The sequence below is a fragment of the Pygocentrus nattereri genome, chromosome 24 (assembly GCF_015220715.1).
Source record: "Pygocentrus nattereri isolate fPygNat1 chromosome 24, fPygNat1.pri, whole genome shotgun sequence".
NCBI lineage: Eukaryota > Metazoa > Chordata > Actinopteri > Characiformes > Serrasalmidae > Pygocentrus > Pygocentrus nattereri.
The window spans coordinates 10,971,905-10,987,010 of NC_051234.1; the positions used below are offsets into that span (position 1 = coordinate 10,971,905).

A 15,106-nucleotide genomic window follows, 5' to 3' on the forward strand; every position below is an offset into this window, starting at 1 on the left:
ATCTATAATGACTTGTTCTCATTCCGGCAACTACATTATAAAACTGATATTCCAGCACATTTGCAGGGGAAATCTACAGATGGTTAAGAAGTAAACACGGTGGTTCAGAGTGGTTTGGTGTGAAATGCTCTGTTCTAGAGAAACTTGCCATCAGAATTGTTCACAGTGGTGGTGATGGGAACCAGATGTCCACCTCTAAAAGCTCCTCACAGAAAGTTCCTACATGAAATGGTTATCAATTCACTGCCTGATGGCGGAGACACTGCTTTATGATATTTTTAAAAAGCTAAAATACGATTAAGTTACATGCAGGCAAAATAGTTCCCAAACAAAACATTTTACCATCAACATTAGATATAAAACTCAGAAGCCTTGTGTAGGTTCACTTATGGTTTTGTATAGTAAATTCCACATCAAACCACTCAGAATTACTTAGTTTACACCTCAATTATTGAATTATGCATAAATTAAAAAAATAAATAAATCAGTGCAATTCTCCTTTAATGATAAGGGTAATTAAAGAAGGAAGCCGTAAACCCGTCAGTTTTATGGAAAACATTTTATTGGTTCTCTTTGCTGTGTACAATTGCATTAATCTGAATACATAAAATGTTCTTTTGCAGAAGTGTGTGTGTGTGTGTGTGTGTGTGTATTTGTTTACATGAATACCTGCGCAGTGAGTCCCTTTACTGAAGCCCCAAGACTCGAGCGCAGCCTCCTAGACCAACAACATACTGTGCGTACAAATAAACGCTGAAAATGAGAAAAATCAAATGGAACAAAGGGATCAGGCTGATGCTGATATACAGGGAGGGATTTCTCTACTTGTAGAATTCATGCTCCTGCTCGTCCTTCTTGATGACCGTTTTATAGGCTTTCTCAAAATCCTTTGCCAGAACAATGTAGCGGTTTTCACGCACAGCCAGCATCCCAGCCTGAAAACATAAAAAAAACCCTGCGTCATCCTGTTTTTGTTTTTTTTGTTTACTTTTTTTGTATAATTTGAAAAATCCAGTTACCTTTTACATTGAGCAGACAGAAATGGTTCAAACTATTGACGTAAAATTGAAGTTAACATAGCATAAGGATTTGTTTTCTCCCGTAAAGTGACTGTTTTGCTGATATGATGTTTTGTTCTGACAGAGAATGTATTTCTGTAAGATGCAGCAAAATCAATCAACACTTTGCTTTTCTGGAGTTCAATAAACATCAACAAATATCAGTTTGAAATATCGCACTCAAACATCTGATGCAGATAATTTCATAAATATTCTTAGATTTCTTAATGTAGATTATCATCTTATTGATTTAGGCATGTTTTTCATTTCTATTCCCTGTTACTCACCATTTTCTCATTTGTAAAGCAGTTCAAATGACAGTAGTGTATAAAAGATGCTATATGAACAAACTTGCCTTGTCTTAAATCTCATGCATCTTTAAAAACAACACCAAGCTTGTGGTGGAACAGCTCCCTCTGACAGGCCTTATGTGATTAAAGAACAGCTGCTTTAGCTTCTGCGACTCACCTCTTGGCAGATGGAGTTAATATCCGCTCCAGAAATCTTGTCCGGCCTGGCAACGTCTGCGCAGATGGGTTAAGGACAACAAACTTAGCACACATTATACACACACAGCACACAAACATACTGTGTGTAATATATCTGTGTTGGTCCCCATCAGCTCCACTGTGCGGAACAGTGAATCATTTTCAACTCAACCATTTTTCAATCAACACAACAAATATTTAAAACAGCAAACGGCCAAAATATGGTTGTTATTACTATCCCCCATTCACTGGTGCAGGGGGACGAACATTAAGAGCAGCCGTTTTGTAAGAAAAATCAAACCACCTTGGGAGCCACAACATTTTATGTCCATTTTACCATTTTCGCTGTAAATGTCTCTCAGTATGTGTTAATGTACTAGCATAGGCTAAAAAATATAATATACACGAAAATACAGACTTACTTTGCTCTGCTTTAAGTTTTAGCTCAGCTGTAGCCGCTTTTCTCGCATGTGAAACAGTTTCTTGTAAAATGTCTTTCAACATTGGTCTTTTTTCTTGATTCTCATTCACCAACTTCTTGTTCAAATTTTCTCGTTCCACCATAAATGTTTCCTGTGGTGCCAGAATGTAACTTCTGCACCATGTAAGGTGGAACGGAACAATTCGAACAAGATGGTGAACTAGAAAAACTTCAACTTTGTGACTTTTTAGTGCTTGTCAGTTTCTCGTTGCAGATTAAACGTATCAGGACCCCAGCCGGAGGGATTATAAACACAAATAAAGCCATTCATCTCCAAATTATCGATGTTCACCTTAAATCTTTCTCTTTGCAGTTTCTTTAGCTATTAGCTAGGTGAGACTGTCGTCTGTGTTGCTATGGTGAAAAGCAGTCTGTACTGATTTTCAGGGTTAAAGGGTGAATTAGCCGTTTTACTTTAACTCCAGCGTTTAAGATCATTTATTGTTAAACTGTGTTTAACGATCAGCAGAGCTTTATTTCACTGTAAAGGAGGATTATTTTATTTTTAACTACAAATCCAATTCTGCTGTGGAGCCACAACAGGACAGTAAAAGAGCCACTGGTGCATGGTGACATCATAAAATCTGAAAATGTTTTAGAGGCAGGGCAAAAGTCATTATGTTTTGAAAATCAAAAAAATTCTGTCTTTTAAATTATGCAATGAATTATATTATTATATAATTATATTATTATAAGTAACAACACAAACAAACAAGGTAAACTCATTTTGCGTTATAATTGACTAAAACCCAAACTGGCTTTAATAAACATTGTCAGTTTCTTGCAGTAAGGAGAGAAAATCTGTCTAAATGATTGATTTAAAGGAATCTAGCTTTATTCTACAAAGCCTGGACTAGTCTGCAGAGAGTGTTTAGAGATCACTGGTGAGGATACAGTCCTCCAGGTCCACCTCCTCAGAGAGGTTCATCTTGCTGGTGATGGTGGAGAAGATGAGGCGTTTCTGCCGGCGGTCTGGCAGGGGGAACTCGATCTTTCGGTCCAACCGGCCGGGACGCAGCAGGGCAGGGTCCAGTGTATCTGCCCTGTTAGTGGCCATGATGACCTGCAGAGAAAAAATTAAGAAATTAAAATTTCAGTAGTAATATTTCAATAATTAGTGTTTATTATTTGTTTTCTGACAGCTCAGTTTAGCATATTGGTAGACTGGATGCGGAAGCAACAGAATAATATTTTAAACATATATATATATTTTTTTTATTTTGTCAGGAGCTAAAAACTGGACATGTACCTCTACTCTTTATCCATAAATATTGCATACAGCACCGCCACTTGTTGATACATCCAGACATATTGCACAACTACATTTACATTTATGGCATTTGGCTGACGCTCTTATCCAGAGCGATTTACAACTTGATCATTTTACACAGGTAGGTGTAGGTAGTGTTAGGAGTCTTGCCCAAGGACTCTTATTGGTATAGTGTAGGGTACTTACCCAGGTGGGGGATTGAACCCTAGTCTATAGCATAGAACGCAGGTGTGTTACCCACTACACCACACCAACCACACAACTATTAACAATGTTAGTCACTCGGTTCATTCACTGGATGGGACATGCACCACTGCATTGCCACCTGCATAGTAATTATACGATTTCACTTAGTCATTTTCATATTGCACATGATATTTTACAGTCATTTTAGTATATTTTATTAGATATCCTTACTTCTTCCATTTGCTTAATAGAATACAGCAATACTTTTGCTCTTTGCTGAACTTTGCGCTGCTGTAATAGACGACTTTCCCTCTTGCCTGGCTGACTACCAGTGAGCAAGCTAGCCAAAAAAAACAAACAAACAAAAAAAACAACAACCCCCCCCCAAAACAAACAAACAAACAAACAAACAAAAAACACTTAAAATGTTGTAAAATGACTAATGTACAGCTTTAATAAAATGAAATGCCTGCAGTGCTAACTTTATGAAAGATCAGTTTCACTGCACTTTCGAGAGCAGCTTTCTGCAGTGTTCTGGCTGCTCAAACAGTACTCAGAGGCAGAAATATTACACAATATATATCACAATTTGTTTTTCCCAAGGAATGCAGCAGCGCTACGTATTAAAAATACTATGACAAACTAGGACTACAGAGATTTTTTTTCAATGTTTCACACGCTGTGCTGAATGAAACACAAACAGGACAAATTATGCAGTTGGTGAGTGTTCACGCTCTGACGATATCAATGATATGCTAAAAAAAAGGGTGTTGTATTGATTAAACCTGGACTACACGCTCATCATTAAGAGAAAACAACTTTCTTTATAAAACTCTGACCGAAGCTCACAGGACCAGGTTAGTTTATAATGAAAGCTTTATTTTAGCGCAGTCTGTGCTGCATTACACTGACCCAAATTACATAACCTAATTATCTCTTTTAGTATTACCTGGGGACTAAGGACAAACTCAAGGTGGTTGTTGTTCACTGTACTCATTAAAAGTGTTAATGAGATCAGCTGGTAGATTCTAGGACTTCTATACTAATTCATTCTGAGTTGGTCAGTATCTACACTGTTTTATTATGTCTATGTTGTCTTATTGGGTATAAAACAACAGATCTGACCAATAAGACTTAAAATGCATTTTTACACCTGACCACAGCAGGTCTTCTCACCAATCCCATATCACTCCGCCGACTTCGCCTTACCCACGCCTAACTGTTTTCTTTACTTTGTTCAATTGTTTTAACTATTTAATAAAAGCTATATTAAAGTTTTCTCCTCAGAGAACGAAAGTGCCAACATGGTCACCCAATCTCTTATATTTTTACTAATTTGTCACATTCAAATTTCACATCATCCAATTAATTTTAATATAAGATAAAGACGACACAAAGTAAACACAAAATGCAGCTTTTAAATGATCAATTCATTTGTTGGAGATGAAGATTTATTCAAAACCTATATCACCCATGTGGAAAAGAAACTGCCTCCTCTTAAACTAACACCTGGTTGTGCTTCCCTTGGCAGTAACAACTGCAATCAAACGACTGTGATAACTTGTGATGAGTCTTTTGCATCGCTGTGGAGGAATTCTGGCTCACTCGTCTTTGCAGAATTGTTTTAATTTGGCAACACTGGAGGAATTTTAAGCATGAATGTTTAAGGTCTTGCCACGGCATCTCGATGGGAATCAAGTCAGGACATTGACTGGGCCGTTCAAAAACCTTAATTTTGTTTCTTTTGAGCCGTTCAGAGGTGGACTTGCTTGCGTGCTTCAGATCATTGTCCTGCAGTGTAAACCAACATGCACTTGAGCTTTAGGTTACAAAACTGATGGGTGGACATTCTTCTTTAGGATTTCCTGACAGACAAGTCGTCCAGGTCCTGCAGAAGCAAAGCAGCCCCCAGATCATCACACTACCACCACCATGTCTCACTGTTGGTATGATGTTCTTATGGTGCAATGTGGTGTTAGCTTTACACCAGATATAACGGGACCCATGTCTTCAGACCACAGCATATTATCCCAAAAGTTTCGGGGTCATCTAGCTATTTTTTAGTAGTAGACCGGCCACTCCTGGGAAGGTTCACTACTGTTCCAAGTTTTCCCAATTTGTGGATAATGGCTCTCACCGTGGTCCTCTGGAGTCCCAGAGCTTCAGCAATGGCTTTGTAACCCTATCCAGACTTGCAAATTTCCAATTCTTTGTTTCACATGTGTACTTTAATCTCCTTAGAACTTGGTTTCATGTCCTGCATTTTGAGACCTTCTAGCTGATTCATACTGTCAGACAGGTTCTGTTTAAGTGATGTTTAGATTCAGCAGGTCTGACAGTAATCATGTCTGGGTGTGGCAGTGAAACTGAACCCAATAGTTGACTGGATTTGGTTAAGTGGTTGATTTAGCTGCTATGGGGGCAATTACCTTTTCACATGGGGGACACATTGGACACATTGAACGCTTCATCAAGCTCTCAAGTGTCCATAATACTCCCTGTGCACAAGACCACAAACTGCGCACAAGACTACCTAGTGACCTTGCGCACACCTTTATGCCTGGTTTTAAAAGGTGAAAAACAGCCTCCTCCCAAAAACTGGTCACTTCTCAAATCTGTACGTGATCAGCCACATTTCCAAAAGCTCTACCCATGTTTTAGACGATCTTCCCTCAAATACATATGCATGAGTGAGAGAAACGTAATTTAGGATTAATTTAAGACAAATCTGTTACAACAACAAATGAGGATGCACTCAAGTGCCCACACATCACTTGCACTGATTTTACTCCAACAGGTGGAACTGTTTGACTCTGCTTCCCAACATATGTATAATAAAATACTGATTCTCTCACACACTCTCACACACACACACACACACACACACTCTCACACACTCTCACACACACACACACACTCTCACACACACACACACACACACACACACACTCTCACACACACACACACTCTCACACTCTCACACACACACACACACACACACACACACACACACACACACACACACACACACACACACACACACACACTCACACACTCTCACACTCTCACACACACACACACACTCACACACTCACACACTCACACACACACACACACACACACTCACACACTCACACACTCACACACTCACACACTCACACACTCACACACTCACACACTCTTCTAAGCCGCTTCTACTTCTGGGTCGTGGTGAGTGCCGGAGCCTATCCCCACTGTCATTGGGGAAAGGCAGAATACACCCTGTACAGGTCGCCAGTCCATCACAGAATATTGATTCAATAATCATACTATTGGGCAATAATGAAGATCAGTCCAAGCCCACCTTCACATTCACGTTCTGGTCGAAACCGTCCATCTGGTTCAGCAGCTCAAGGAGGATCCTCTGTACCTCTCGGTCAGCTGGAGAGAAAAGTAGAAAATTATTAAATAAATCCACTTAGGTTTTGGTCAGAGAAAATCAGATGATAAACGTGCTTCACAGCCATTTCTGGTGGATGCTTTTATTCAGCGTTATAGACATGAACAAACGCAATTCATAAAATCAAGTCTTTTAGAGATTACTGGGCTGACTGGTTAGACTGGGGGAGGGAAATTGTAGAAAAGTGATATTTGGATGAGCTATCACTTTAATAAAGTATTAGAGGCGCATAGCTGTAACTGGGATAGATCAGAAGTGATGGATTTCTGCTCCAAACGCACAAACAGCACTCAGCCAACTTCTTATTCTGATTTTGGCCAATCAGTGTTGCAATGAGGCAGATAAGCGCACTGGCACTGTATTGAAATTATTCATGACGCATTGTGCTAAACAGGCCATCACCTCTTACCTTGAATCATGTTATTTAAAAATTATTTTCCATTTTAGAATTTTAAATTGGCATTTTAGCCTCTTAAAGAGTAAATAATAGTGCTTATATTGTGACTTGGGCTGATAGAAAGTTCTAGAAATGTGTTGGTATGTTTCATGTGTTCGTTTTGCTCAAACCATGGCCATGAACGCATTTATGGGTAAATATCTGCTCAATAAATAAAACATGGTACCTCCAGTCTGTGCATCAAAACGCTTGGTAGCGATGGCATCGATCTCGTCGATGAAGATGATGGCCGGGGCGTTCTCTTTGGCCAGTCTGAACACGTCCCGCACCATGCGGGGGCCTTCACCGAGATACTTCTGGACAAACTCTGAGCCCACTACACGGATAAAGGCCGCTGAAGACAAAGGAGGAAAGACACAACATTAAGCACAGACTATGACACTCAATACAACAACTGAGCCAATGTGAGCCAATTAATACACTACTGCACTACTGTATGATGAGAGAAATAAATTATATAAAAATAACAATAATAATACTCAAGTGACTTTTCTGGCATAAAAGGTTCCTTGATTTTTTTGGACCGGATTATTAAATTCCAAAATATTACCCCAAAAAAATAAAGTTTGCAGGGGTTTTGGATCATGTTGGATTTGGATTATGTTGCCTTGGGGCAACATTATATATTTTTTTTCTTTGCCACATATAGTGCCTCTTGGCTGAAGTGCTGAGACCTGGCTTCAGACTGGCTAAATCCATTTCACGGCCGCACAGTGTTGCTTCTAGGCAACAAACTTATTTCTGCAAATTCTCATAACAAAACAAAAAAAACTGATACTGAATTTTAATACAAAGAGGTTTAAAGGTACCCATTAAGAGATTGTATGACCAAATTCATGCTTTTTAATGACAAACTCTTCCCTTTATTGTTAACCCTATTGTTGTCTTTAAATATGTATAATGTTTTGCAAAGTGTGGAAAATGAGTTTGTTACCCTGAGGCAACACAGTGCAAAACAGGGTTAAGACAAAACTGTAAGGCACATTCTGACTGGACAGCCTCAGCCTCTTCTGTGATCTGATTTACATTTTAGGCTTAACATCAAACAAGCAAAAAAGTACTATGCAAATAATTCAAAAAAAGTGAAAGCCACACTTAAAACACACGTGGTGGCAGTGACTGCGTAAGTTACCTGTAGTATGATGAGCTACAGCTTTGGCCAGCATAGTCTTCCCACAGCCGGGTGGGCCGTACATCAGCACACCCCTGGGAGGGTCGATACCAATCTGAAAAATACATAAAATAAAAACAAAAGTGTTAAATTAGGCAATAATCACTTGGTATGGGAACTGTCATTTTAGATATCACAATATTTATTTTCCTAAAGTTTGATGCATCATTAATGCCAACTAGTAACAATTTAACATTTTATTATGTAAATTAACTCCAATAAAACATGACTAAATATGCTTTTCTTAGGATCGATGCAATTTTTTCTGTGCTAGAAGTATTGGCCATACCAGTGACACGATATGGGAACTCTGAGCCAATGCAGACCTCACAAACAAACACTTATAAAATTCAGAAATTGTGGCCGTATCTACTAGAGGTCTGCACACTTGATTATTAGCACCTGCAGCTGCCCACATCAACCACCCATCACATGGGCCTGTGGCCCCAAAGCCTAGGGTCGTTCCTGTTGCAAAATGGAAGTAAATGTGTCTATTTTTTTGGCTAAAATATATATATTGGCATATAATGAGCGCTCAAATCCCTCCATGCACAATGTAAGACACTGCTGCTTTGCACTGTGCAGTGAAAGTGTGTCGTTTGTAAGGAACAATATCTGATGGAATCCGTGATTATTTTGCATTTCCTTTTACAGACTTTATTTGCTTAAAATGTGCATTTGAATTACTATATAGGTGCACTTTGTAGTTCTACAGTTACAGACTGTAGTCCATCTGTTTCTCTCCATACTTTGTTCGCCCCCTTTTACCCTGTTCTTCAGTGGTCAGGACCCCCATGGACCCTCACTGAGGTTTTATTCAGGTGGTGGATTATTCTCAGCGCTGAAGTGACGTTGAAGTGGTGGTGGTGTGATGGTGTGGATCAGACACAGCAGCGCTGCTGGAGTTTTTAAACACTTCAGTGTCACTGCTGGACTGAGAATAGTCCACCAACCAAAAATATCCAGCGAACAGCGTCCTGTGACCACTGATGAAGGACTAGAGATGAAGGACGAAGTAAATGTAATTCGTTACTGTACTTAAACAGTTTTGATGGTGTATCTGTACTAAAGTATTTCCATTATGGACGACTTTTTACTTTCCCTCCACTACATTTCAAAGTCAAATATCGTACTTTTTAGTCCACTACATTATGAGAAATTTGACGTTCCTTCTGGCTCATGTGTGCATAAAAATATAATATCAAAACGAAAGAAGTGCAAAGCAAGAACACCAATCAGGTTATCAGGCGTCTTTTTTCTGAATTTATTCACTTTCATTTTATAGTAAATTTGTTTTGGCTAGTTTATGTTTATGAAAAGACACCTACAGATGCAACACAGTAAAGGAAAACTAATTTGTGATCCTGTGTTTAAAGCAAGTTTTTATTAAAATTTAAACTAAGTTGCAAATAAATATTAAACCAAAACTTGCTTAATCACAGAAAGTTATTTTAGAGCCACTCGGTTCTACATAATGGAAATTGTTTGCCTTCAGTGTTTCGTGCTTATGATCATTTTAATCAACATCAGCGTCACTAATTAATGACATTCTATTAAAATACTGCTGTTACATGAGCAACACTAGAGTGTTTTCACCTAAAAGGAGTCGATTAATTAGAGCCATAATTAATCTTTTAGTACTTTTACTAAGTACATTTGAAGGCAAATACTTTTGTACTTTTACTCAAGTGGACGTCTAAATGGAGGAACTTCTACTTTCACTGGAGTAATATTTTATCTTTGTTATCTCTAACTCAAGTTCATGGTTTGTGTACCACTGCAAATAGAATGGACTGTGAGTGAACACAACAAAAACTCCAGCAGCACTGTGTCTGATCCACTCGCACCAGCACAACACACACTAACACACCACGACCATGTCAGTGTTGCTGCAGTGCTGAGAATGATCCACCACCCAAATAGTCCCTGCCCTGTGAGGGTCCATGGGGGTCCTGAGCACTGAAGAACAGGGTAAAAGGGGGCTAACAAAGTATCAGAGAAACAGATGGACTACAGTCTGTAACTGTACAACTACAAAGTGCACCTATACAGAAAGTGAAGCTGATAAAACAGACAATGAGCGTAGAAACAAGGAGGTGGTCAAAATGTTATATCTGATCTGTATATTTCCTTATTCCTAGATCAGACCGCTAAAAACACCCATTATTGCAGGTTTGCGCACACACACACACACCTGTTTATAGAGCTCGAAGTGTGTGAGCGGCAGCTCCACGGCCTCCCGCACCTCCTGCTTCTGTATGTCCATCCCACCAATATCAGCATACATGACATCTGGCTTCTGATCTGCAAGAACAAACAAACAAGATGCAATCAGCAGTCCTTTGATTTTACCTGTGGAGGTGCTAGAATTTAAAGGATTACAGATAAAATCTGTGATTTTAATCCAGTATGAATTTTCGATGTGTGTAGTTTTTAAAGTCTGACAGTAATAATTATGGAGTGATTTTAATCCAGTATGAATTTGCAGTGTGTGGAGTTTTTACAGTCTGACAGTAATAATTATGGAGTGATTTTAATCCAGTATGAATCTGCAGTGTGTGTAGTTTTTACAGTCTGACAGTAATAATTATGGAGTGATTTTAATCAGGTATGAATCTGCAGCATATGCTTGCAAACTGACAGCAGAAGAGCTGTAGCTAATCCTCTAGCTTTTCCTCTGTAGATGTAAACATCCAGACATCAGTAAAAATACTGAAAATGTGTTTGTGCGGTTAAAAGGAGAAAGAGAAAAATGTACTTACTTGTCTTTTATTGTATGTTTTCTGCTGTATGTGCATTTACCTGAAGTGAGCATCATGATGCTGCTGTCTGCCTCTGGGGGCAGAACGTCCACCAGGGCGTTGCTGTGCTTATGCAGAGCCACTGAGGCATTGGGCTTCAGCAGCTCTCGGTCTATAGTGCTGAGGATTCGTACATAGTAGTTGGAGCCTGGAACAGAACAAAATCAGCTTTGTCCTATTACAAATTCCCAAATTTGTATATTTAGATGAATATCTACAAAATGTTGGAAGGAACGTGGATGTTGCCGCCAGCAAAAGAAGGCTAAAACAACACTAACATGACTTTTCCCTACTAGCATTTCTCATAATTCCATACTGAACATGAGCAAAAATGAGTTTTGATGCAGTGATTTTAAATTGAAATCAATTTTAGACAAGTAAAATAGTATTTAATATAGTATGTGCTATTTTTTGACCACAGCAAATGTAAAATGTATTATCTATACCTCTACTGTAGATACCTCCACTGACATTCAGTGTGTATTTTTTAAAAGTAATTCTCAACTGCACCAAAATAATCCAAGTGAATCTTGAGAATCTTTACCTGTGGTGGATCCCACAATAGCAGTGTTCTGGTCCACAGCCTCCAAGAACTGACCAATGACCAGAGGGATGCTCTGTATCCTCTTCACTTCTTCCTGAGCATGGAGGAACTCCTTCTTCAGGTTCTTCTGCTCATCTTTAATGTACTCCTCCTGCACCTCCAAGAACTCCAGCTCCTGCTGCAACTTCTACAGCACAAATAATACAGACTGTATTCAGTGCAGAGCAGGGCTGCACAATACATCACTCGCTAATTGTCATCGCAACATTCAGTGATGCATCAACATGGGAATTGTGGGCTCATGCAAATTCATAGTATTCGACTGCATCATTAAGAAGAGGGCAAGACCCTGCAGATACAGCCCTGCAAGTGAATAAACATCAATGAAATGGACTAGAATGACCACAAAAATATGAAAAGGTATGTGGACGCTTTAGATATGTCTCCAGAAAAGAGTGCAGAGAAGATCAGCTGATTAGTAGATCCATATAACCTGCACATCTCCAGAGTTCAGAACGTTCCAATGTGTGAGATTTTACAAGAACTAACTCTTCAATAATAAATTCACACACGGATATAAAGCTGAACTAGCTTCTTATTCACCAGTTGCTCATTAGAATTTTTTGGTCCGCCTTAAATGGAGCTGCAGCTACACTGAGGTGCCTTATTTGTGGCGTAAATTACAAAGGTTGGCAAATATGAGCACAACATCAGCGTCTCAATAAATGATTCATTTACCTCAATAGATGAATCTTTAATCAACACTCCCCTCAAACTTTCTCTTGGGTTAGTTAATTAGTAAAAACAGGTAGGAAATCTCTGCCATTTAGATTTCAGCTTTCATTTGTTAATCACAACAGCACCAGTGGTTCCAAAACGCACTTCATCATATTGTTCATAACTTTCATATTTCATAAGCTACATTCAAAACGTGGGTGTCGTATAAGAGCAGTAACTGTCTTCTTTCCAGTCAAATAGATGGGTGATGCAATTTTAAACCCTTAAAATAAAAGAAGCTGAACTCACAATTTATTTCCACAAATCTGGGCTATAAACTATAAACAGTTGGCACCTCTTCAGTGATCTGCTCTGTAAAAATTATTTTTATAAAATAATACAAAGAGCATCTAAGATTTTGGGCTTTCAGCAGTAAACTGTAAGCATATAGCAATATGTGTGATCATAAAACATTTTTCTGTTAATTTGCGGGGAGCGTTTACAAAAAAAAAAAATAGATAAAATAAAAATTTACATTTAATTCATGTAGTTACTGAATGATTAGCCTTACACCCTTATATATACTTATACCCTGCTGAATAAGAGGTTAAAGCACTTATGTACTGACAGCCATATGATTTTGACATCATCATACATACCTAGCAATAATACCGCTGAATTCTATAGCAAAGTCTTAAATACTCCTATAACAAACCTTATATCTGCTGTAGAGATCTTCCAGATCTTCAGGTTCTGGGGCCAAGAAAGACAAGACAGTCTGGGGTCGTGAACTAAGCACAACCGACACGTCTTCCTGTAATGAAAGGCACATTACGGACGTTATCTTTAGGATGCTCATTAACTGTGACTGCCTGTAAAAGACAACAAGACATCAGGGCTGTACAACATGGTTCACCACGATTCTTTATCTCAGAACCAGCACAGTTTACAGAGCTGAACTACCATCAACTGTACGCTGTAAATGTGGAAAACCTGCTCCTTTTTTTTGGGGGGGCTTAATTTCATTTTCATTTCTCAATTTAGAGCTATAGTATTTTATTTCAGGTGGAACTTACTTGAGACATTTTTGAATACAGTGGCCTTTTACTATTTTACTATAAGAAACTTGGATTATTTTTTCACTTCTACTCATTATTTAGTCATTACTTACTTCAAACACCTCTTTCTCCTACCAGCCTCTGTGCTACACTCTCAAAAAGACAGCTTGTCAAGGGTTCTTCAGTAAAGGGAATGGTTCTATTTAGAATCATGCGTTCTATACAGAACCACTGCATGCTTAAATGACACTTCACATGATGAAATGGCTCTTCAGATTGATGGAGAACGTGTGCTAAAAAGAGATGTTTTCTACTGGTAGCTCGACATCATGAGAGTGGAACCCCTTTTGGTGCTATAAAGAACCATTTTCACAAAAGGCTCTATACAGAGATTTAATACACGTTTTCAATCAACCTAAAGGGCCATTTCACCCTGCCAAGAACCATTTAAGTATTAAATATTTCTATACAGAACTCAGGACTCTAAACAGAACCATTCTCGTCACACAAGAAACCTCTGTTTTAAGACCGGAGGCTAATCATGAGTTAGCAAGTAGGCTAAAATTCTCCAAAACAATTCCCTATTTTATACATGTTCAAGCAAACGCTGCTGATGATTTACACTTCAGCAAAAACAGACTTGTCTGATCCAAACAGCTCCACTGTGTTTTAGCTGAAACGTTCAGACAGACCACCATTCAGTAAACATGCTAACTAGCTTAGCTTAGTCTAGCTTAGCGTAGCGTAGCGGAGCATTAGAATGAATCGGCAGCTTTTCAGACTGTGGTTCTCGGGGCTACAGTCGCTTTAAACGGCGCATACAGTCTGTTTCTCTGATCCTGAGAGACGCAACTGAGATACCACAAGGTAAACGAGACACGAAAACCAGGAATAAATGTTAAAAACTGTAAAATAACGACATTTTTACCGGAGCTCTCTCCACCAGCACTCCGCCGTCCTCCATAGTGATACTGCAAATGACGTCAGGGTGACGTAACGAACGGCGCACTTATTGCATAGAAAGCAGGCCTGAAAACGCTTTTATAACTTAGTCAAATTTATAGCTCTATCTTGAACTTACAGCGAATTTGAAGTTGTTTTACTGAGGTTTGCAATTTGTGGAAATGAATTTCAAAAATATTATTCTTTTATTGATAAAGTGCTGTAAACAGACGCTTTAGTCTTTAGGAGTGTAATTTTAAATCTTTTTCCCCCTCTAATAACTGCAAAGAGGAAGCTGTGAGCGCTAATGTTTGCATTTTGTGTAAATAATTTGTTGTATAATATCATAACTAGATTCTCTTTTCTGCCTCTGTCCGTCTGTCTGCCTGCCTGCCCGCTTGTCTGTCTGTCTGTCCGTCCGTCCGCACGCCTGCCCTTCTATCTATCTATCTATCTATCTATCTATCTATCTATCTATCTATCTATCTATCTGT

At 38.8% G+C, this 15,106-nt stretch overlaps 1 protein-coding gene across 1 annotated transcript; it reads right to left on the reverse strand.

The window, feature by feature from the left end:
• Positions 1-540: 540 nt before the first annotated feature.
• psmc4 (proteasome 26S subunit, ATPase 4) lies at positions 541-14,669 on the reverse strand. Its single transcript, XM_017714434.2, has 11 exons — positions 14,599-14,669; positions 13,328-13,426; positions 11,896-12,082; positions 11,353-11,499; positions 10,745-10,854; positions 8,512-8,605; positions 7,546-7,713; positions 6,827-6,903; positions 2,922-3,090; positions 1,527-1,582; positions 541-935 (listed from the first exon to the last, which is right to left on the reverse strand). Exons 1-11 carry the CDS (start codon positions 14,632-14,634, stop codon positions 822-824), a joined length of 1,257 nt encoding a protein of 418 aa, XP_017569923.1. The 5' UTR covers positions 14,635-14,669; the 3' UTR covers positions 541-821.
• Positions 14,670-15,106: the final 437 nt, after the last annotated feature.